The 25,366-nt window shown below is 36.9% G+C and overlaps 2 protein-coding genes across 3 annotated transcripts in view; one reads left to right on the plus strand and one right to left on the minus strand.

The window, feature by feature from the left end:
• CCDC146 (coiled-coil domain containing 146) overlaps window positions 1-12,354 on the minus strand; it is a 135,606-nt gene extending 123,252 nt beyond the window's left edge. For both annotated transcript variants that reach the window (XM_061165166.1, XM_061165165.1), the window contains exon 1: window positions 12,029-12,354. The gene's annotated coding sequence lies outside the window, so the exon portion shown is untranslated. The remainder of the gene's footprint in view (window positions 1-12,028) is intronic.
• Window positions 12,355-12,462: 108 nt separating this feature from the next.
• The window catches only part of FAM185A (family with sequence similarity 185 member A), a 69,766-nt gene continuing 56,862 nt past the window's right edge, over window positions 12,463-25,366 (plus strand). Inside the window, exons 1-3 of the mRNA XM_061165173.1 lie at window positions 12,463-13,108; window positions 16,360-16,469; window positions 21,070-21,162. Coding sequence (XP_061021156.1) covers window positions 12,679-13,108; window positions 16,360-16,469; window positions 21,070-21,162 — 633 coding nt within the window. The 5' untranslated portion in view covers window positions 12,463-12,678. The remainder of the gene's footprint in view (window positions 13,109-16,359; window positions 16,470-21,069; window positions 21,163-25,366) is intronic.

The following is a 25,366-nucleotide window of genomic DNA, read 5'->3' on the forward strand; positions in this document are numbered from 1 at the left end:
TAGGAGAGGAATGGGGAAACATGAATTCAGTAATTTTTAAAAAAAAATTCAGCTTTATTGAGGTATATAATTTATGTTAAATAAAACTCATTGTAAGTATACACTTGATGAGTTTTTACAGATACGGACAGGGTGCAATCACTGCCACGAACATTCCCATTGCTCTAAAAATTTCCTTTGTGCCCCTTTACAGTCAGTGCCCCTTCCCTTCCCGTCCCCTCCATCTCAGGCACCTGGAAACCACCAGTAGTTCTGCCTTTTCTAGAATTTCATGTATGTAGAATCATATATGTTTCTGGCTTCTATCATTTAGCATAAGGTTTTTGAAGCTCATCTACATTGCTATGGATATCAATATTTCATTTCTTTTATTGCTGAGTGATACTCCACTGTATAAATACACCATGATTTATTTGCCATTCTCCAGTTGATAGATGTTTGTTTCTCTTTCCTGGCTATTATGAATACAGTTGCTATGAATATTTAAGTACAAGTCTTCTTGTGAAGGTATATTTTGGGTAAACACCTAGGAATGGAATTTCTGGGTCAAATGGTAAATTATGTTTAATTCTATAAGAAACAGTCAAATGGCTGTACCATTTTATATTCCTACAAGCAGTGTATGAGGGTTCCTACTGCTCTACATCCTTGTCAATACTTGGTATTGTCAGTATTTTTAGTTTTAGCCATTTTGGTAGTTTTGAATCTAATAATTTTGTATTTCAATTTGTACTTCCATAATGACTAATTATTTTGAGCAATTTTCTGTGGGCTTAGTTGCCATTTATATATCTTCTTAGTTTAAGTGTATGTTCAATTTTTTTTTCGCTCATTTAAAATAGTCAGTTTTTGTTATCATTATAAGAATTCTTTGCATATTCTGGATACAGTCCTTTTTTAATTTTATTTTTAATTGAAGGATTGATGTTTCATAAATATTTTCTCTCAATCTTTCCTAGTCTCTTCATTCTAAAGAGCAAAACTTCTGAATTTTGAGGAAATCCAATTTATAATTTTTCCTTTTTTAATTCATGCTTTTTGCATCTTGTTTAAGAAATCTTTGCCAAACTTGAGGTCACAAGATTTTCCCTATGTTTTCTTCTAGAGCTTTTATAGTTTAGCTCTTCTATTTGCAACTTTTAACTATTTCAAATTTATGTGTATGCTGTGATGTGAAGGTTAATGTTCTTTTGGAGGAGGGATGGAGAGGCAAATGGATATTTAATGTTTCAGCACATGTGTTGGGAAAAGTATCCTCCTCCCATTGTTATATTATAATTATAGTAGCACCTTCCTTAAAATTAACTAACCAGATATTTTTAGGTCTATTTCTATAGTCTCTATTCTATCCCATTGATTTAAATGTCTCTCCTTATAGTCATACAACATTGTGTTGATTATTGCAGTTTTAAAATAAGTCTTAAAATTAAGTAGGATAAGTCCTCAAACTTAGCTCTTTTTTCAAAATTGTTTTGGCTATACTTGGCATTTTACATTTCCATTTCCATTTTAGAAGTGACTTGTCAATTTCTAATTTTTAAATAGAATTTAAAATAGAAGCCAGCTAAAATTTTTGACTGCACAATGAATCAATAATTAGTTTGAGTGATATGCCATCTTGAGTCTTATTTTCCTTGAATATAGTATTTCACTCCACTTACATAGATCTTCATTTTCTCTCAGCAGTGCTTTATGGTTTTCAGAAAATAGGTCTTGTATATACTTCATTAAATGTATCCCTGAGTATTTCACATTTTTGTATTTTATTGTAAATGGCATTGTCTTTAAATTTCAATTTCCAAATGCCATTTTTAGCCCTTAGAAATAGAACTGATTTTTTTGTTATTGACCTTGTTTCTTGTAAACTTTTTAATTAATTGAGTTTAGCTTTGTATAATAGTCCTTAGAATTTTCTATTTAGATGATCATGTCTACATATAGACAGTTTCACTTCTTTCTGTTCAATGTAGATGCCTTTCATTTCCTTTTATTGCCTTATTATAACATTTAGGGCCTCCAGAACAATCAAGTGGTGAATGTGTCTTGTTTCAGATCAAAGGAAAAAGCATCCAGTCTTTTATGGTTAAGTATGGTACTGAGTGTGTGTTTTGCATGAATGCCTATATTAGATGGAGGAAATTCCTTCACTTCCAAGTTTGTGGAGGGTTTTTAATCAGGACTGGGTATTGAATTTTGCTAAATGTTTTTTTTTTAATCCATTAAGATGATTATATTTTCCAATATGATGCTGGAACAACTGATCTTTAACATCCTTAGGTAAAAAAATGTTCCTCACCTCATACTCTGACTAATTTATAAAAACTAACTTGAAATGAGGCATAGGCCTAAATGTAAAACCTAAAAGTAAAAAAACTTCCAAAAGAAAATGTTTTGGAAAATCTTTGCAACCTTGATTTGGAGAAAGTTTTGTTTTTTTCTTGTTTTAATTTTTTTTGTTGTTGTTTTTAGATGGGTGAGTTTTACTTTGTGTAAATTATACCTCAATAAACTTGACTTTAAAACAAACCAAAGCAATCAAAAAAGATCTAAACATACACAGAATACTGAAATGTAAACTATTATAACAAAGGGAAAAAATTTTAAAAATAACCAAAAATAAAAAATAGATTCTCCACAAAGGAAGTAAATTAGACAACTAGAAGACTTCTCATTACAAAACCAGTACTTCCTCAGAGTACTCAGAGACAGCGCTTGTGTGCATGTCACTCAGTTGTGTCTGGCTCTTTCTGACCCCATGGACTGTATCCCACCAGCCTCCTCTGTCCATGGAATTTTCCAGGCAAGAATACTGGAGTGGCTTGCCATGTTCTACTCCACTCCAGGGAATCTTCCCGACTCAGGGACAGAACCTGTGCCTCTGCGTCTCCTACATTGGCAGGCAGATTCTTTACCGCTGAAGCCACATGGCAAGCCCACTGAGAGACAGTATATGTCAACTAAGTTATTACTTAAGAGTGAGGGTAAAATAAAAACACTTCATAGTCTGAAGAAATTACTCAGAGACTCTCAAACAAAAATAAATCTAGAAGGAACGAGATGAGCAAATAAATTGGTAAACCTTGCTAAATTTAAATAAGCTTTAAATATAAATAGCAATAATAATAACTCCTTGCTTGGCTTCAAAAACAAGGTGGAACTAAAAAGCACAAGACAATAAATGACACGAAAGATAGAAGGGAAAAGACTTATGTTAGAGAATTCTATTATTTGAGATTGAAGATAGAGATATTGATTGATTAGACATTTGCTAAGTCATGTGAAAAATTTAAGGATAATGATTAGAATTTAACAGCTTTTCAAATTACTATAGAGGCAAAAGGTGAACAAAGAAAAACATTTAAACTAAAGACCTGAATGAAGAAAAGCAGGAACAGCAAGAACAAAAAAGGCACAAAAAGGCAAGGTTAATAGAAAACACAAAATAAGATGGTATGAATAAGTATAAATGTAAAAGTAATTACAAAAAAGTAGGTAGATTTAATTTACATGTTGATACAGGTTCTTGAATTAGATTTAAAATATCTATCTATATTCTGTTTATAAGAGACAAGTCCCAAATATAATGTCACAGGTTTGAAATAAAAAGATGAAAATATTATTATTAGATTAAAATCTGCATCAAGATAGAAAGCAGTACTAGAGATAATGAGGGATATTATTTAATGACAAAAATTTTATCAAGAAGTAGTATTAATCCTGACCCTGTACACAACTAACAGTATTGCCTCAAAATATGTAAAATGTAATTTACAATGGAATTTCTACTCAAAGTATATGTTAATGGTGCTGCAATGTGAATGGTTGCAACATTATTGCTGCTTTGTTAGAAGTTCAATGAAGAGTTAGCACATATAAGAACTCTAGATAGAAAGTATTTGACTCTAGCCTAAAGTGAGCTTTTAAAGTTTTTCTCTTATAAGTTAACTTTCTGTTTGCAATAAATATTATCTTAGACACACACACACACACACACACACACACACACACACACATTGCTTTAATGTATACCCTGAGACTCTTCAGATATCTGTAAACTAGATGATTTCTCAAGTTGTTCAATGTGACAGAAATTTGACTACATTAAGTAACAAGCTTTTTCTGGTACATCATCTGCATGAAAACAAATAAAATGGGATTTCAAATGGGATTACCTACATATTCATTAACTACTTCTTAGTATTATAGTTATTACTCTAGATTATTGAGTTTATTAAGATTTTGTAAGAAGAACAGATGTTGTAAGATATAGTTATTTCAAGAGTTTATAATTAAGTTAGCAAACTCCTAGGGCACCCCTCACTTAAAGTGAATTCCAGAATCCTTTCTTTAGGTTACTTTTTTTTTTCCTGAAAAGTCTCCAATGCCCTCTGCTGTTCATTTATTGAATTTTTTGTTGAAGTATCAGATGGTAAAGGGAGAAGGGAATGGCAACCCACTCCAGTGTTCTTGCCTGGAGAATCCCAGGGACACGGGAGCCTGGTGGGCTGCCGTCTATGGGGTCGCACAGAGTCGGACACGACTGAAGCGACTTAGCAGCAGCAGCAGCAGCGGATGGTAAAGAATCTGCCTGCAATGCAGGAGACCTGGGTTCGATCCCTGGGTCAGGAAGATCCCCTGGAGAAGGAAATGGCTACTCCAGCATTCTTGCCTGGAGAATTCCATAGACAGAGGAGCCTGGAGAGCTACATTTCACAGGGTTGCAAAGAGTCAGACGTGACTGAGCGACTGACGCTTATAGTTGATAATGTGTTAATTACTGCCGTACAGCAAAGTGATTCAGTTACACGTCTGTATATATACATTATTGATATATATATATATATTCTTTTCCGTTATGATTTATCATAGGATACTGAATATAGTTCTCTGTGTTTTACAGTAGGATCTTGTTATTTATCCACTCTTATATAAAAGCTTACATCTGCTAACCCCAACCTCCCACTCCATCCCTCCCCCTTGGCAGCTACCAGTCCGCTCTCTATGTCTGTGATTCTGTTTCTGTTTCATAGATAGTTTCATTTGTGTCATATTTTAGATTCCACATGTAAGTGAAATCGTATGGTATTTGTCTTTCTGTATTTGACTTACTTCACTTGGTATGATAATTTCTAGCTGCATTCATGTTGCTGCAAATGCCATTTTTTCATTCTTTTTTATGGTTGAGTAGTGTTTCTCTGTTTATATGTACCACATCTTCTTTATCCATTCATCTAGTGATATACATTTAGGGTTGTTTCCGTGTCCTGGCCATCATGAATAGTGCTGCTATGAACATAGGGGTGAATGTATCTTTTTGAATTATAGTTTTGTCTGGATATATATCCAGGAGTGGGATTGCTGGATCATATAGATAATTCTTTTCTGAGGAACTTCCGTACTGTTTTCCACAGGGGCTACACCAACGTACATTCCCACTATCAGTATACAAGGGTTCCCTTTTCTCCACATCTTCTCCAGCATTTGTTATTTGTAGATTTCTTAATAATGACAATTCTGACATGGCGGTACCTAATTGTAATTTTGATTTGCATTTCTCTAATTATTAGTGATAAGCGTCTTCTCATGTGCCTATTGGCCATCTGTATTTCTTCTTTGGAGAAATTTCTATTTAGGTCTTCTGCCCAGTTTTGGATTGCATTGTTTATTTTTTGTTGTTGAGTTGTATGAGCTGCTTGTATATTTTGGAAACTAAGCCCCTTATTTGTTGCATTGTTTGCAAATATTTTGGAAACTAAGGCCTTATTGGTTGCATTGTTTGCAAATATTTTCTCCTAGCATGTAGGTTTTCTTTTTGCTTTTGTGATAGCCTGCTGTGGCTGTCCACACAAGATTTTTGTGACTGATATCACTCAGAGCATCTTGTAAGATGGAAGACAGGTGCTGATTTCATGCAAGTATCATCTGTCATTCGTAGGGTGTAAGAGTTGTAGAGCTCTGCAACTTAGAAAACCTAGCTGGCATTTTTTTAATGCTGTAATGAAATTACTTATAATAATGCTTATCCTTGTATGTGACCTTACCATTGTGAGTTATTGGATCTTCAAGCACAAATTTTTTAAGTTTCTTATTTCTGTAGCACGAGGCAAGTAAATTTCCCTTTTTTAAAACTTGAGAGAGATCCCTTTCTGAATAGATTCAGTCCACAGAACTTAATGTGAGGACCATTTCCTGTCATCCACAAAAAGCCTTGAATCTTCACGACTTTGCAGCCTGAGAGCCTTGGGGGCTGATGATGAGTTAACTCCTAGAAGGACTCTCTGTAAATCACAGCAGCTGGCCCCTGTGAAGGGGATGGAAGACACAGGGAAGGGATCTCCTGAGCGTGATCAGGACCTGGTGTACTTCAGCCAAATGGAAAGTTTAAAGAGCCCTAGGCAGACCAGGACTTCCAGCTGCAGGGGCCCCACCCTCCCTGCCCCCCTTGAAAAGACTCGGCCACTCAATGAGAGACTGTCATTCACTTTGCAGATGTATAGTCCAGTATGGAATGAATTTGTTCCATAGGCTGTCTGGAGTATGTTAAGTCTTCATCACAGGACGAGGTGTCAAAGATTAATCACTAGGCTAGCTTAGGAAACAGCTGCTTAAACCACGGCTTTAACTATCAGAATAGTTAAATATAAAATATCTCAGATAAAATTTCATCATGCTACATTAAATTGTACACTCACTGAATATTAATTATTAAGTAAAATATTCATGGGCATTTAGATGGTAAGAAATCCTCTACCTATTTAATTATTTGTTTCTATGGAATATATTTTTAAATATACTTTTATGTTAAAATTCCTGTTATTTTTATTATAAAGCTGAGATCATACACTATATATACAATTTTATATTCTACTCATGTCACTTAACATTATTGTGATATAACAGAACAATATATATCTATTGGTCTCTGTCCTTGGCTCCCAACAAAGGGCTCCTGAAACTCTTGTAATTTCCTGGGTGATAGGAGTGTCTTTTGTTTTAATGAAGTGCCTTTGGGTAGACTCCTGGATGAGGTCTGGTCACCAGAAAAAACAAGACATGATTTGAAGCTTGGAATCTACAGCTCTGCCCCCAAGTTTCTTGAGAAGGAAGGACTGAAAATGTAGTTGATAAGCCTACATGATGCAGCTTCCATAACAATCAGACTGTATGCAGTTTGGAGAGCTTCCAGATTGGTAAACACATCCACACCAGGAGAGGAACACATCCTGACTCCACGGGGATAGAGGCTCCCGCAGCCCAGACCCTCCCAGGCTTCACCCTCTGTGTTTCTTCATCTGACTGTTCATCTGTATCCTTTACTAATCCTTTAGTAAAGTGGTAAATTCAAGTATTTTCCCAACTTCTGTGAGCCACACTAGCAAATTAATTCAATCTGAGGAGGGGCTTGTGGGAATCTCCAATTTCTAGCCAAATGGGATAGAAGTTGTAGGTAACCTGAAGACTTCCTACTTATGATCGGCATCTGAAGTGGGTGCGAGCAGTTTTGTGGAATTGAACCCCTAACCTATGGGATCTAACATTAGTGTCAGAATTGAGTTGAATTATAGGACATCCAGCTGGTGTCACAGAAACTGCTTTTTGTTGAGGGGAAAACCTCCACACACTGGATGACTGGAAGTGTCAGAAGGGAAGTTATGTGTGGTAGTTGTGGGTGTAGTTCTTCCATACAAAGAAGGAGAATTATAGGTTTTTATGTTGTAGAAGATTTCACATATTGAACAGTCTTCAAAATATAATTTTTAAGTTATTGTGTAATATTTCAGATGTTTACAAATTAATGTAACACCATCCTATTTTTTGGACATTTAAGTTGCTTCAGTTCTTTATTATCATAAGTAATCCTGTAAAAAAATTCCTTGAATGTAAGTTTTTGTGAATATCCCTAATTTTATGTTTATATTAAGTTCCAAAAAGTACAGTTTCTAGGTTGTGGATACACACATTTTTAAGGTGCTTTATGCATATTGCTAAACTGAACTCTGAAAGTTTTAAGAACATACTCCTACGAGCACTTCGTGTTCATGACCGCAGGAATGGCTTTTAAAAAACTGACTGTGCAAAATGTTTTACAAGTAAATTCTAAATATGGAGGGAAGTTATATACGACTTTCTATTCATTTCATAAATAATTTTTTTTTCTCCAAAGGTGTCAGGAAAATAGAAGGACCTTTTAGTAGAGTGGTGAGAGGGTCAGACCTTCTAATAGTTTCTTAATCTTTCAAAACTTGTTTCTTCATCAATAATGTGAGCATAATAATACTTGCCCTGCTAAACACAGAGTGTTTTGTGAGGATACCATGAGATGATACATGTAAATATGCTCTGAAAACTATCATGTCATAAAGGTGGAAGGTGGTACTTTTATTGGTTATTATTGATATGTGGACAGACTTGCTACATGACATCAGACTTATAAAAGTATCACTAACTTTTAATATCTTATGTTAACCTTAATGTACATAATCTTCATTCTAAAGCTCAGATGATCCAAAAAGTAATGTTTTGGTCAGTTTTATTTTATTTATTTGAAAATAGTAAAGCAATGACTTTTGCCACATAGACAATTATTGTTCGGTTGCCAATTCCACTGACTTGATTTGTGTCAGAAAAATCACCATAACAAAATTACCATACCATAACAAAATCATCCATTAGGGTTTCCTATTTAATCTAAAAGTATTTGCCACGTGTAAGTTGAATGGTTCTGTGAAGACCTACAAGACCTTCTAGAACTAACACCTCAAAAAGATGTCCTTTTCATTAAGGGAAATGGAATGCAAAAGTAGGAGGTCAAGAACACCTGGAGTAACAGACAAATTTGGCCTTGGAGTACAAAATGAAGCAGGGTAAAGGCTAATAGAGTCTTGCCAAGAGAACACACTGGTCATAGTAAACACCCTCTTCCAAGAACACAAGAGAAGACTTTACACATGGACATCACCAGATGGTCAACACTGAAATCAGATTGATTATATTCTTTGCAGCCAAAGATGGAGAAGCTCTATACAGTCAGCAAAAACAAGACTGGGAGCTGACTGTGGCTCAAATGATGAACTCCTTATTGCCAAATTCAGACTTAAATTGAAGAAAGTGGGGAAAACTACTAGACCATTCAGGTACGACCTAAATCAAATCCCTTATGATTATACAGTGGAAGTGAGAAATAGATTTCAGGGACTAGATCTGATACACAGAGTGCCTGATGAACTATGGACATAGGTTCATGACAGTGTACAGGAGACAGGGATCAAGGCCACCCCCAAGAAAAAGAAATGCAAAAAAGCAAAATGGCTGTCTGAGGAGGCCTTAAATAGCTGTGAAAAGAAGAGAAGCAAAAAAGCAAAGGAGAAAAGGAAAGATAAACCCATTTGAATGCAGAGTTCCAAAGAAGAGCAAAGAGAGATAAGAAAGCCTTCCTCAGTGATCAGTGCAAAGAAATAGAGGAAAACAATAGAATGGGAAAGACTAGAGATCTCTTCAAGAAAATTAGAGATACCAAGGGAACTTTTCATGCAAAGATGGGCTCAATAAAGGACAGAAATGGTATGGGCCTAACAGAAGCAGAAGATATTAAGAAGAGGTGGCAAGAATACACAGAAGAACTGTACAAAAAAAGATCTTCACAACCCAGATAATCACAATGGTGTGAGCATCACCTTGAACCAGACATCCTGGAATGTGAAGTCAAGTGAGCCTTAGGAAGCATCACTATGAATAAAGCCAGTGGAGGTGATGGAATTCCAGTTGAGCTATTTCAAATCCTGAAAGATGATGCTGTGAAAGTGCTGCACTCAGTATGCCAGTAAATTTGGAAAACTCAGCAGTGACCACAGGACTGGAAAAGGTCAGTTTTCATTCCAATCCCAAAGAAAGGCAATGCCAAAGAATGCTCAAACTACTGCACAATTGCTCTTATCTCACACGCTAGCAAAGTAATGATCAAAATTCTTCAATCCAGGCTTCAACAGTACATGAACTGTGAACTTCCAGATGTTCAAGCTGGTTTTAGAAAAGGCAGAGGAACCAGAGATAAATTGCCAACACCTGCTGGATCATCAAAAAAGCAAGAGAGTTCCGGAAAAGCATCTATTTCTGCTTTATTGACTATGCCAAAGCCTTTGACTGTGTGGATCACCACAAACCATGGAAAATTCTGAAAGAGATGGTAATACCAGACCACCTGATCTGCCTCTTGAGAAATCTGTATGCAGGTCAAGAAGGAACAGTTAGAACTGAATATGGAACAACAGACTGGTTCCAAATAGGAAAAGGAGTACATCAAGGCTGTATACTCTCACCCTGCTTATTTAACTTATATGCAGAGTACATCATGAGAAATGCTGGACTGGATGAAGCACAAGCTGGAATCAAGATTGCTGGGAGAAATATCAGTAACCTCAGATATGCAGATGACACCACCCTTATGGCAGAAAGTGAAAAGGAACTAAAGAGCCTCTTGATGAAAGTGAAAGAGGAGAGTGAAGAAGTAGGCTTAAAGCTCAACATTCAGAAAACTAAGATCATGGCATCAGGTCCCATCACTTCATGGCAAATAGATGGGGAAATAATAGAAACAGTGATAGACTTTATTTTTTTGGGCTCCAAAATCACTGCAGATGGTGACTGCAGCAATGAAATTAACAGACGTTTGCTCCTTGGAAGAAAAGTTATGACCAAGCTAGACAGCATATTAAAAAGCAGAGACCCAGAGGAATCGGGTGGAGAGGGAGGTGGGAGGGGGGATCGGGATGGGGAACACATGTAACTCCAAAAATAAAAAAATAAATAAATAAAAAGCAGAGACATTACTTTGCCAACAAAGGTCTGTCTAGTCAAGGCCATGGCTTTTCCAGTGGTCATGTATGGATGTGAGAGTTGGACTATAAAGAAAGCTGAGGACCAAAGAATTGATTCTTTTGAACTGTGGCGTTGGAGAAGACTCTTGAGAGTCTGTTGGACTGCAAGGAGATCCAACCAGTCCTTCCTAAAGGGAATCAGTCCAGAATATTCATTGGAAGGACTGATGTTGAAGCCGAAGTGCAAATACTTTGGCCACCTGATGCGAAGAACTGACTCATTTCAAAAGACCCTGATGCTGGAAAAAATAGAAGGCAGAAGGAGAAGGGGATGACAGGGGATGAGATGGTTGGATGGCACCACCAATTCAATGAACATGAGTTTGAGTAAACTCTGGGAGTTGGTGATGGACAGGGAGGCCTGGTGTGCTGCAGTCCATGTGGTCGCAAAGAATCAGACATGACTGAGCAACTGAACTGAACTGAACAACTAAGTTGAGTGCGTTCTCAACATGCTTAAACCAATGCCTTTTGCAAAGTTATTCCTGTGCGATTTTATTAAAAAGACAGTTTGAAGATCAGTTTGAATAGTTATGATGAAATGAAACACAAAACCAAGGACAGATATAATATGCAGTGGAAACCTGATGAACCTAAAAGCTTGCATCTATCATGAGTGAGCCTTTATAAGGAGGGAGATGGACTAGGACAGAAAGGAGGAAAGGATAACGGATAACTTAAGAAAAACACTAAATTTTTAAACAGGTAATGGCTTGCGAAGAACTCTCTGACTTGGGCCCTTGAGGACTTTAGCTCAGTTCATTAGGATTTTTAGATATAAAATAAAAATAGTATAAACTGCAACTTGACAGCCCGTGCACTGGTGTTCACATCCATCATCTCATTTGATCCCTTAAAAAAAACAAACCTTTGAGGCAAGACAAAGAAGGTATTATTGACCTAATTTTAAGAGCAAGCAGTTAAAATTCAGATACATTCAATGACTGCCCTGAGGTCATTTAGAGTCTGAAAGGAGACAAGACGCTAATGATATTCCTATATTTGCTCTCGAAGAGGGCGTTTCCTTTGAGAGCACTAATGAGTCTTTAACCTCTTGCAGAGCTATTCTCCATCCCAGGGTAACCCGCACTAATTTAATGACGTTGGAGCTAACCACTCACTGAGGGTACTCCTATTTTAAATCACGTTCTCACCTTTAAAAGCGCAGTTTCTTAGCTCTTCTCTTCGTCCTGATCCTTATTTAGGTTCCTAATTTTTCTCAGTGGATGTTCCTGCGTCTCACTCCAAAGCTCCACCCTCTTCGGAGAAGTCGCGTCCTCGGTATCCAAGGAAACCAAGCAGCCTGGCCCATCTTTTGCTTTCCTCGCTTTCCATTGGCCAGTGGATTCCGGTGTAGATTTTTTCCCCCCCCTCGTCCTTCCAATGGCTAAAGGGCCTGAGGGAAAAGCGCAGGCCTTCCGAGTTCCGTCCAACAGCTGGCTCTAGCTAACCTTAGCATCCTGCGCATTGCCTTCTGGGAAATTTAGTTTCTCAGTTGTCCAAACCCTTAACATCTGGCCACCGTTGGAACTACCTATCCCACCGGCCCTTGCGAAAGGGGCGGGAGTAGGCGAGGGGTTCTGGTCAGGATGGATACTTGGAACTTGAAAATTCCAATTTGCCGCGTAGACCCGTGTAGCTGACGTTTACATTGCTGAACGAAGTGAGCGGTCTTGCTATTGCTTCAGCAGACCCTCTTATCAGGTATCTCCCTTTTGGCTTGGTCAGCCCAGCGGCAAGCCGACGGGACGTGGGGAGACTAACCTGAGGCTGAAGTAATCTGAGGGAGAAAGAGGGGCACGCCATGTTCCCCTTCTCGGGATGGGGGCTGCGCTGCCTCCGGCTCTGTCTGCTCAGAGTGTGGGCCGGCGAGGCCACCGGGCGCTGGGCCTGTGGGACATGTCAGTCCCGGCTGTACGGCTCAGGTGGGTCCCAGCCCGAGGTCTCTAGGTCTGACCCTGCGCGCAGGACTCTGAAGGAGTGGGCGCTGCTGGTGAGCCCTTTCGGCCGGCTGCGGGCGCGGCTCCCATGCCACCTGACCGTGAGGCCCCTGGACCCCCTCACCTACCCAGACGGCGACCGCGTGCTGGTCACAGTGAGCGGAGTGGAGGGCGGGGCGCGGGCCCTGGCCGGCCTGCAGGTGAACTACGACGAGGCGCAGAAGGAGGTGACCATCGTGTCTGATGCCATCGACCACCAGGCGTCCGTGGAAGTGAACGCGCCCCTGAAGTTTGGTAAGTGACTGTAAAACGGGTTTGGGTCCCGGGGCACACCCTGTGACCTTCTGAAATTAGGCCGACGTGCACTTTTAATTTGTCCCTTTGGACCTGACTTTTCAACGTAATTTACTCTTGACCCCTTCAGATGCTGTGTCTTTTTTTTCCTGTTCTACTTTGGGTTTCTGAGTAGCAGTTAGGAATTAAGTTTTCAGTTATAGCAATTTTACAAATCTAGTAGAAACATGATTTGGAATAACCTAAGCCACATAACCGGAGAAGGCAATGGCACCCCACTCCAGTACTCTTGCCTGGAAAATCTCATGGACAAAGGAGCCTGGTAGGCTGCAGTCCATGGGGTCGCTAAGAGTCGGACACGACTGAGCGACTTCACTTTCACTTTTCACTTTCATGCATTGGAGAAGGAAATGGCAACCCACTCCAGTGTTCTTCCCTGGAGAATCCCAGGAACGGCGGAGCCTGGTGGGCTGTCTTCTATGGGATTGCACAGAGTTGGACACGACTGAAGCGACTTAGCAGCAGCAGCAAGCCACATAACATTTTTTTGGTCTTATCCTCCTTTGACACTTTGTTCCTATTTGTGTTACTGCACTTTGTCCATAACAAAGTGTTTTATTTTTCAGGGTTAAAGTATTTTGGTAATCCATTCAGTGGCATGGCAGGCCGTCCACATTTCCACTTGCTCATGGCCTGGGGTCTGTTCCCCAAACAGCCTTGCCTATAGTATGTTCCATATAATCTGGACCAAGTGTTTGGTTTCTAATAGGCACCCGGCTTCTTACTGAAAACCTCAGCATTCATTTTGGCCTAAGTAAATTTTCTGTGAATTGCAGGCTTTGAAGAAAAACACATAGTTATATTGCCCCAGAAAGGTCAATTGATAATGGCTGCCAGATATGTTTTCTAGGTGTTTTAAGTTCCATGTTATTTCCCACATGGAAGCCACAGTTTCTGTGACACTTCTCTAGGAACGTCTTCCTAGGTTCTCTGCCTTCCTAAGACTGAAGGAAGATACTATTAATGATCATAATAGCAGATAACACTTCCAAGATAGTCTTTTCTAATTACAATTGCACTATATTATAGACACTGTTTTGTCACCATTTACTGTAAGAGAATTGAAATTCAACAAGTTTGATGACCCCCTAGTGGTAAAGAACCCTCCTGTCAATGTAGGAGACTAGAGACTGGTTCAGTCCCCTGGGTGGGGAAGATCCCCTGAGGAGGGCATGGCAACCCACTCCGATACTCTTGCCTGGAGAATCCCATGGTCAGAGGAGCCTGATGGCCTACCATCCACAGTGTGGGAAAGAATTGGATATGATTGAAGCACCATACCACAGCACAAGTTTCATATACTGAGTATTTATTATGGGTGAACAAGTAGAGGAGATCCATGCCCGCATGAAACTTAATTTCTAGTGGGATAGATAAAAAAATATGCCTGTTGTCTCTCAGATATAAGGTGGTGGAGCTGAGATTTGAACTGACTAAAGTCTGCTGAACAACTATGCTTTATTGCTTCTCAACTTTTTTTTTTTTTTAAACTAACCTAGATGAGTAAGAGACCCTGATCTCAAAATATAAAAGTCTACAGTGGGGAGGAAGATTTGCTAATGCATTAGATAGTACAAAATAAACTGAAAATTGAAATAGAGATAAGCAAAATTTTATGGCAGCTCAGATAAAAATGAGCTACCCAAACCTCATTATTTGTTGATTCCTCTTTTCAGAGCCAGAATCCCATTTACAATTTTACTGTTTCCATGTGTGTATTCCACAGGCCCCTCAAATCAACATAGTTCAGTTTTCTTCATACTCAACTCGTGTTCCTCCAGTTTGTCTATAACTGTTTCAGTGAAAGAGTGAGAATAGCATTACTACCACTCAATATCTAGCCTTAACTTCTCTACCCATCTGTTGAGGGTAGAGTATATTTAGAGTCTGTTTTCTTTTCCCCATGCCTATCTTTACTGCCTGAGATTAAGGCTTATGTTATAACACTACTTAATGGCTAAAAATTTGCCAGCTACATTTGCATCCATGTAAATATGGGGTAAAATTGTCTTTTATGTTTTTTATATTAATCCAAATCAAAATATTTTCTTTATAGAGACTACCATATACACAACTGTAGAAACTGATCTTTATTGGAATTGTAGTGTTAGGCCCCAGTAGTTTGTGTTTGGGGCAACATTACTTCACTGGTCTGGTTTAAGGGAAATCATCAATATTTGAATTAGGTATTAAGTATTGGTGTTTTAAATTTTTATACAGACACATTTAAGGTTACATATTAAGTTGAATTTAAGGTTAAAGTTGGGCTTCCCAGGTAGTGCAGTGGTAAAGAATCTGCCTGCCAGTGCAGGAGATGTAAGAGACTTAGGTTTAATCCCTGGGTCGAGAAGATCCCCAGGAGTGGCCCACTCCAATATTCTTGTCTGAAGACTTCCAAAGACAGAGAACCTGGTGGTCTGCAGTACGTGGGGTTGCAGAGAGTCAGAGACTGCTCAGCATGTACGCATACACACAAGGTTACACTTTGAAACTAAGCATGGCTTATTTTCTAAACTTTTTTCATGTATATTACTGTTACCCACAATTTTGAGGTTTTAATCAGTACTAAATTTTTCGGAGTGTTCTACTCTGTGTTGTTCTACTCTTTATTACTCAGATTACCTTGTGATACAGCTACATGATAATATGGAAAGTTAGAGGTTGGATTTGAAAACCTCTGTCATGATCATGTACACTGACACATACATTTCTTCTACAGTGTGCTTTATATTTGAGGGAGGTTTGGAAACAAATCTTTGAACTTTAAAAGAGAATAATCTAAATGACTTATCCAGTTCACCATAATGATGTTAAGTTGCTGTATTCTTACTCAAATTTGTGTGTGTGTATTTTCTCAGTGGGAAAGAGGCTTATATGATCTTTCCCACGTGTGCCTATAAGAATTTGGAATTTTCGACCTCCTTTGCTTATGTCCTATGTTACTTCCTTTCTTTAGATGATAGAGGCCAACAGAAATAACTGCTTTTTAAAAACTGGTAGAAAAGGGCTTTACATTTGGTCCTGCTGTGGTGGAGGTCCCTTACCTTTAGAGAGAGACTACTGACAACTATGTTCTTTCCAGAATTCTGTAACGTTATGAACATGACTGAGGAACTGAATTTCTGCAGGATACTTAAATGCCTTGGAGCCATTAGCCATAGTAACTTGGACTTTCTTTTTTTCATTTGTAGATTTGAATATCCAGTCATCAGGGTCTGGCTGTGTAAAGGTCCAAAATATTGAGTGTGATAATTGCAAAATTGAAACTGAGCAGGGGACTAGCATCTTACAGTCTGTTAAGGTATATTTATTTTTCTAATTTTGTTTTAATATTATTTTTTAAAACACTTTAAACTGTGAACCATGGTATCTAATGAAGGCTGTTATTCTGAACATGTACTGAAAATACTGAGTATCATTTATTTATCACTCAGAAATTCCTTGTAAAACTGTTGTTTTAAAATCAGTTTTGTTATGACACTGTAGAAGTTGTAGCAACTTTGGAGGTTTTCATCATATTACATTTAGATCTCATTTCAAAGTGTACAGCAAAACTCATAATACATTCTTAGTATTCTTAGATCTTACCAAGCTTAAGAGATTAAAGAATGATTTTCTTACATTTATTAAGGAGTAAGGAAAAGTCTTTAAGCATTATAAATATGCTTAAAATATTAAGTTAATCAAAGTTATAATGTACCAGGTAGCCCATTACTTAAGGATTAAGTAGGTATTTCACTAAACAACAAAAGCTTCATTTTGTGCTGTAACACTTTTATATTTAATTTTCTTAAAATTAGATTTGTCTCAGCTCTAAATGATTTCAAATGCATATTGATAAATTTAGCTTATTCTTACTGATACTTCTTATATTTCATATTCAAAACTCAATACTTTCGTGAACTTTGTTAGTATTGTTGAAGAGAAGTCAGTCATCTCTGCTTCATAATTGCAAAACATTTTCATTTTTAATTTCATAAACACGAATTAGAATGATTAATTGGATGCATTAAATTTTTTTTTACATTATTTGTTTTGTTCCAACCACCTTTATTTACACACCTGCCTTTGTCATCTGTTCACATGTGATCCTTTTCAATACATTTAGTTGCACACATATCAAAAAAGATTACATACCCTTTTGGAAAAATGAGATGGTTCCAATTCTTATTGTAAAAGATTGCACAGTGTGGTTTTCATGTTGAATGACTAGCTGGATGAGAATACCATGGTTCCTTTCTGTTCTTATAAACATATTGTTCACTCATCCATGCTTGAATTTCAGAATACTCATCTAGAATATTGTCCCCTGGAGACTCAGAGTCTTAGATTTTCAATTTCACAATCAAAATTAGAAGCAACTGTACCGCTGTCTGTCTTTGCATTAATCTTTTGATTCATCTGAAAATTCTGAAATATCTATTTTGTCAGTTTTTCTTTTTTCTATCATTATGTGCATTACATGAAAAGTGATTTCTCAGCTTTGGCGCTGTTGACATTTTGGGCTTGATAAATTTTTGTTGTCAGGGGCTGACCTATGCACTGTAGGGTGTGTAGCAGTAGTCCTAGCTTCTGTAAACAAAGTGCTAAGAAACAGTCCTCACTTAGGACAATGAAAAATATCTCCACACATTGTCCTCCTCTGGGGGGCAAAATCACTTTTAGTTAAGAACCACCATTCAAAATTTCCCTCCTAGCTCAGTCTGTAAAGAATCTGCCTGCAATGCAGGAGTCCTCCTGCAATGCTGGAGACCCGGGTTCGATTCTTAGGTTGGGAAGATCCCCTGGAGAAGAAAATGGCATCCCATTCCAGTATTCTTTCCTGGGAAATCCCATGGACAGAGGATCCTGGCAGGCTACAGTACGTGGGGTAGCAATAGTCACACACAACTCAGCAACTGAACTACCACCACCAAACACACTATTCAAAGCAAGTTTATCATTCTTCTGTTGTCTTATTCTTTTAGACATTTTCTGTCAGAGTTAGGAATAATTGAAAAACGATATTGAAATATCTACTCGGATAATGAAGTAGCAAATGTTTTGAGACAAATGAAAAATAAGATTACTGAGATCCCATAATGTATTTTAGATTTACAAAGGAGCCCAGTGGACCATTACAGTAATTTTAAGATAGAATAATGCTTATCCTATTTAAAAAATTAGTAAATCTTCTATTTACTTTTTTAGGATACCTCTTAGAATAAAAGTCATGATACATCAATCCTACAAATAGAATGTGTTAGTTGCTCAGTTGTGTCATACTCTTTGCGACCCCATGGACTATAGCCTACCAGGCTCCTCTATTCATGGAATTCTCCAGACCAGAATATGGGTTTGGTTGCCATTTCCTTCTCCAGGGGATCTTTCCCACCCAGGGATACAACCCAGGTCCCCCGCATTGCAGGCACATTCTTTACCGACTGATCTCCAGAGAAGCCCACAAATAGAATAGTTCAAAAATACTCAAAAATTAAATTTGGGTCCACTGAATCTTAGTGATAGTTAGAAGAATTGAGTTGAGAGAATCATTCTTGAGATTTCAGAATTTAACTGACTTAAATTCACAAATGGGAACGCTTCATAAAATACCTGGTTTAAAGCTTTAAATATGGTATAATATTATTTCTAGTTAGTGATTGCCTTTAATGTAAGTTTCTATTCCACTCATTTTAAGGATTTGAGATATATTTGATCTATGTAATAAGATGTTTATAGCAATAATAATAGCTCCTGGTGGCTCAGTGGTAAAGAATCTGCCTTGCAGGAGACATGGAAGATATGGGTTCCGATCCCTGGGTCGGGAATATCCCCTGGAGGAGGAAATGGCAACCAACTCCAGTATTCTTGCCTGGGAAATCTCAAGGACAGAGGAGTCTAGTGGGCTACCGTCCATGGGGTCTCCAAAGAGTCATACACAACTTAGTGACTGAACAACAACAAACAAACAACATAACTGTCTACTGAGTTCTTATTATATATCCAGAAACTTAGCTAAGCCTTCATTTATTCCGTGAATTGTCTCCTTTTTATCAAGGAAGAAACTGTCGATACAGAGACTGAGGAACTCATTTAGGTTCCCATAATTAATAAATAGAGCTAAGATTTGAACTTGGGTCTTTCTGCATTCCAAGCTTATGCTATCTTCACTTTTCTTTATTGTCCAAGCAAAATGTCTAGCAGAAGTACATTTTTTCAGCATAATTAGGGAATAAATGAGTAAACTTTTCAAGCAATAGTCTCTTACCTCGTTGAATGCCACACATTTGCATTTTTTAAAATGCAGTAATAATAGTTTATATTATACTAAATAACTTCTGACTTATTTAAACATTTAACTATTTCATAATATTTTTGAGCTTTAGGCTTCTTTGAAAATAGGATGATTATTTACTTGGAAAAAATATACATATATATGAAATTTTGCTTACAATTTCATAAGTTTTGCAGACTCCAGAATGTCATGTAAGTTGGTTAAGAACTCTTGTTGTTGTTCAGTCCTGTCTGACTCTGTGACCCCATGGACTACAGCATACCAGGCCTCCCTGTCCTTCAGTTATTTTGGAGATATTCTTTTTTAAAGTTCATGAATTACTTGTCTCCTTGATAAAGACAGTATTATTAAATACAATTGGACTTCTGACTCATGTTTCTATGGGCATGAAGTAGTCTACCATGCTGTAACATAAATGAGCTTTTTAAGAGGGGTTCATTTTGCCCTTTTTACTGAATTTTTTGAATTTCATCCCTGGGCTGTTTTACCTAAAGTTTTATTGTTTTTTTTTTTTTTCCTCCAAGTAAAGCAACCAGAAGGCATGTGATTGTTTTGAACTTTCCCCCCTACTTTTTAGATACTTTTCTGTTGCTGGTTGTGATATTGATGGGTTTGCTTTTGCTGTCTTTCATTCTTTGGTATTTACCTATTCGTTTTCTCTTTATACTTGTGGTAGAGCTGAAGACTTACACAGATATTAAGGTGAAGAACGGTACTCTGAAAAATAGATCAAACCATCTAATAGCTCACACACAACTATAGTTTAGTTTTCATTTGTGTCCAAGTTTATTTTTCATTTGTGTGGGTGACTCATTTCTATTCAGTTACTGTAGGTTCCTTTCATCTTCTGGCTCTGTCATCTATTAAAGCCTTATTGTAATATACACTAACCTGATGGAAGGGGCAGAACACAGAGAAGGCACATCAGTTCTAAAAGCATAAGGCTGGGTATTAAACTTAGCATTTCCACTTATATTCTGTTGGCAAGAACTTAGAAGCATGTAGGTGGTGCTGGTGGTAAAGAACCTCGCCTTCCAGGGCAGGAGGTGTAAGTTTGATTCTGTTAGTTTATAATTTGCTGTTTTCCTATATATCACCTGATAAAGTTGTCTACCTTTCTGATTCTTGAATTTCTTTCTCTGTAAAATGGGGAAACACATAATATGCATCACTCTGAGTTGTGAGAATTAAATGTTAGTTTGTAAAGTAGCGAACACTGTTATTGATGCAAAGGGAATGCCAAGTCATAGATGTTATTGTTATTAATAATATGCATATTAATAATGATGAACAGTAACATTGATTATTGTTATCATCTTCATCATTTATGTTTAGTTAGCCAGTCACAGTGATCTTTGATTCCCACCCCTTTCTTCAGTTAAGCTACTAAAACCCCTGAGTCCCTCTAGTCCAAACAGCTTTATTTAATCCCTTTAACAGCAGTTGACATTCTTTTCTCACAGATGTTATTATTCAAAGCAGTACATTTCTATTTCATTCCTAGTTCCTCTGTTACTGCTTTATTATTATTATTTAAAAAGAAATGTATAAAATGTTGAATATTTATTAGTGTAAGTCAAATTTATGCTCTCTTTTTCTATATGTTTATTTTGTATTTGTCTTTCAGAGTCAAAAATTACATGTTCAAACAACAGGAGGCAAAGTGATCTGCCTGGGAACGGTTTATGGAAATATAGATATCCATGCATCAGATAAAAGTGTAAGATTGAAATTTTCATTTTTAGTAGTTGCAGTTTTGTCTCAGCTTGGCTCACATAGAGGGTAGATTCTACAAAATTTGTGGTATAACTTCCCCTTTTTAATGCATTTTAGTTTATTAGTAAATTTAAGTATGAAATAGAGATGATTAATTATTATACAATTTAATTTTAAATTTATGTTTTAAAACTTTTGTTATTTAGCTCCTTATTTGGAATCAGTAATATCTTTAAATACTTAATATTTGTTTAAAATTTTTTTAAATTGAAGTAGAGTTCATTTACAGTATTGTGGTAATTTTTGCTATATAGCAAAGTGATTCAGTTATACACACATATGCATTCTTTTTTATATTCTTTTCCATTATGGTTTATCCCAGGATATTGAATATAGTTCACTGTGCTATACAGTAGGACCTTATTGTTTATCCATTCTATATGAAATAGTTTGTGTATAACCCCAAACTCCCAGTGCCTTTTTCCCAAATACTTAATATTTAATTCTGATTCTGAAGAAATTTTTTTTTTGATCATGGGTTAAAATTATTCATTAAGTAATACTATGAAGAAGTGAAGTGAAGTGAAAGTTGCTCAGTCGTGCCCGACTCTTTGCGACCCCCATGGACTATACAGTCCATGGAATTCTCCAGGCCAGAATACTGGAGTGGGTAGCCTTTCCCTTCTCCAGGGGAGCTTCCCAACCTAGGGATCAAACCCAGGTGTCCCGCATTGCGGGCGGATTCTTTTACCAGCTGAGCCACAAGGGAAGCCCCAAGTAATACTGTACTTGGAATTAAATTTTTCTTTTTTTTTTTGGCTATTAGCCCTTTATTGACATAATTTATAGAACACATAAAGAACTTACAACTTAGGGATTTGCTGGCAGTCTAGTGGTTGAGTTCAGTTCAGTCACTCAGTCATGTCCAACTCTTCCAACCCCATGGACTATAGCACGCCAGGTTTTCCTGTCCATCACCAACTACCAGAGTTTGCTCAAACTCATGTCCATCGAGTCAGTGATGCCATAAATTTTTCTTAGTGTTAGGTTTATTTGAGTATTTTTTTTTACCCAATACCTGTTTATTTTGCCTTTAGGCAATTGAAAGAGGAGTTTCAAAACTCAACTTTCTTCAGTGTTTTCCACAAGATGGCGCCATTAGATAGCATTACTGTTTTCCAAACGCTTTTACTAGCCATAGGAATTTTAATTTTTATAAGACAGTTTGCATTTTTCATTCAACTTTTGTTGCTTTCTGTGGTTTAACATAGTATTAAGAATAAAGGTATGATTTTGAAGTATAAATTTTCAACAATTTTTCAGCACAATCAGTGATATACTGAATCTTTTAGAAAGGTGTAAGCCACCTTTTGGGCTTCCCAAGTGACGATAGTGGGAAAGAGCCCCCTGTCAATGCAGGAAACATGAGACATGCCAGTTTCATCGCTGGATCAGGAAGATCCCCTGGAGGAGGGCATGGCAACCCACTTAAGTATTCTTGCCTGGAGAATCCCATGCCCCTGGAGGGCATGGCAACCCACTCCAGTATTCTTGTCAGGAGAGCCTGGTGGTCTGCAGTCAGTGGGGTCGCAGAGAGTCAGACACGACTGAAGTGACTTAGCACACAGTTACAAGCCACCTTTTGGGGCTTCCGTGGTGGCTCAGCAGTAAAGAGTCCACTTGCAATACAGGAGACAAAAGAAATGCAGGTTCAATTCCTGGGGCAGGAAGATCCCCTGGAATAGGAACTGGCAACCCACTCCAGTATTTCACCTGGAAAATTCCATGGACAGAGGAGCCTCACAAGTTACAGTCTGTGGGGTTGCAAAGAGTCAGTCACAACTGAGCACACAAGCCATCTTTTATTTTACACTTAATTTGCATGGCTGTTTCGTCATGAATTTGTTCTGTTCCATACTCAACTTTATACTCAAATGATTGGTAGAGAGGAACTGGAATCCTATATGTAGATTATTGTTGGCATAATTAAACAAGGCAGGTTATCACACTAATTATTCTGCCTTTTTATTTTTCATCGCCTTTTCCTTAGAACCTGTGGGAGACTGTTTAAACCCAAACATTCAAATTTATCTTTTTAAAAAGTGTTGAAAGACACTGCCTGGCTTTATGTGGCAGCTGTTTTGAGATGGCATTTAGCTTCACCTCTCTGATTGTGGTCTTGGAGGTACAAAAGGAAATTGGATAACTGCAGTTGTAGAATAGTACAAACTGATGTTCAGATGTAACTATCGAAGATTTAAGTCATCATAATTATATTTTGGCCACTGTTTACACTCATCGTTTATCTTTTCTGTCAACTTTCATGGTTTATTGAATATTCATTTATTCTTATGTTCTGCTTTTTTTTGTTGGTTTGTTTCCTGCCTAACTGGGTTTTGTGTTGTGCTGACAAATCTATTTTGATATTTCTTTTAGTTTATATTATGCATAGTGTTAATTTTTAAGACATATTTATAAGTTTGTGGGGCTTTATATAAAAATTGCTTATAAAATATATTAACTTTTAATATACAGCTTTCATGGAAATGTTTTGGATATTTGAGAGGTAGCGTAGTGAATTGGTTAAGAGCACAAAATTGAGCATCAGCGTACTTGGGTTTGAATCCTGGCACAGCCACTTACTAAACTCTTTACTTTCAGATTAGTTATTTAACCTCTGTGTATTTTGGTTTTCTAGAAAATGGAATAATGGTGTTAACTCAGATGGTTGTCATGAGGATTAAATGAGTTAAAACGTAATATAGATAAAGTACTTAATACAGTGTCTGGCATAGCTAACTCTGTTGTAGTGTTGATGACGATGATGTTGATAGAGGTAAGTGAAACACAGGGAAGATAATTTGACAAGTCCTAAACCTCCCAGTTAACTTGACTGAGACTCTTTCATTATTCATAACATAGGGATGGTGGTTTTTTTTTGCTCAAGAAGATTGTGAGAATCAAGTGAGCATGATAAATACTCAACAGTATTCTTTATGTATCATTTTATATGGAATGGCTATTTTTTAAATTGTACTGTTAATTTCTGTATCCTAAGTTTGATACAGAGAAGATAGAAATCCATTTTATCTGATTGTTGAATGAATTGATGATATAGTTATCATTTGACCTTCCTTTCTTAGTTTGGACTACAAGGCTACAATTTTCCCTTAAAGCTTCATTTTAATTTGATAATGTTTATTTATAATAACTAGACTTTATGAGAAAAAGTTCTTTTTGTGTAGGAAGGCAGATTAATTTATAGCAATATCTCTCTAAGAAAGGTATTTTTGAGTCTGCTTTTTGTTCTTTCTTTAAATAGCTCCTTTTCTTAACAAGCAAGCTGTATAGTTTAAATGATCTATTTTTCACTCTTTGTGCTGTTACCATTAATATAAATCAGACCTTCAGTATTTAAACTATGGTGCCCTAAGTTTAATTGTTCCAGTTAGTATCTGATACAGTGCATTATATATGGCCCTCAGTGAATTTGCTATTTCTTTAAAGTAATTTTATTGATTGATTGGTTAAAATAGTTATATTATTGTGGCGGGGAGAGTTGTATTTTTGCTTGCTTTCATTTGCTTTGAGGATATTTTTTTAGCTTCCTACAGGGTAAAATATTTAGTGTTTAATGAACAAAGTAAATTTTTAGCTTTTTCATAAATACATAAGGAATGTCTTAAAGGCCTTATTTGATTGTGGGGAGAGTCTAATCAAAAGTTCCTCCTTTGCCAGTTCAATTAAGTTTCAAATATTCTTTCAATATTTATCTTTTGGTATTCCCTAAAACAGCCTCACTGTTTATAAAAAGCTAGAGTGTTCATACTTGTCTGCTTTATGGAAATACTTGGAGAATTTGAAGCTATGCATAAAGCAACTTTTCATAAAGAAATTTTGTAGAAAAAGGATAATTTTTTAAGGAATATTAAACCTTTACTGTTGCACTGAAGGATACAAAGCATGTGTATCCTCACAAATCTGAATGTATGTAAAATATCTGTCCTTTGACAGATTTATCGAAACTAGATTTAAAGTAAACCTGTGAATCCATAATTAGTGGAAAAGAAACTGTAGTAGATAAGAAGTAATTAGGTGTATTTATTTATTTATTTATTTTTGGGGGTGTATTTAATATATCTAATAAAAGTCCGTTAAAAAAGAAAATTCTGTACTTCAAATCCAGATGGCAAAGTAATTCTAGTGTA

Source organism: Dama dama, chromosome 18 (assembly GCF_033118175.1).
Source record: "Dama dama isolate Ldn47 chromosome 18, ASM3311817v1, whole genome shotgun sequence".
Taxonomy (NCBI): domain Eukaryota; kingdom Metazoa; phylum Chordata; class Mammalia; order Artiodactyla; family Cervidae; genus Dama; species Dama dama.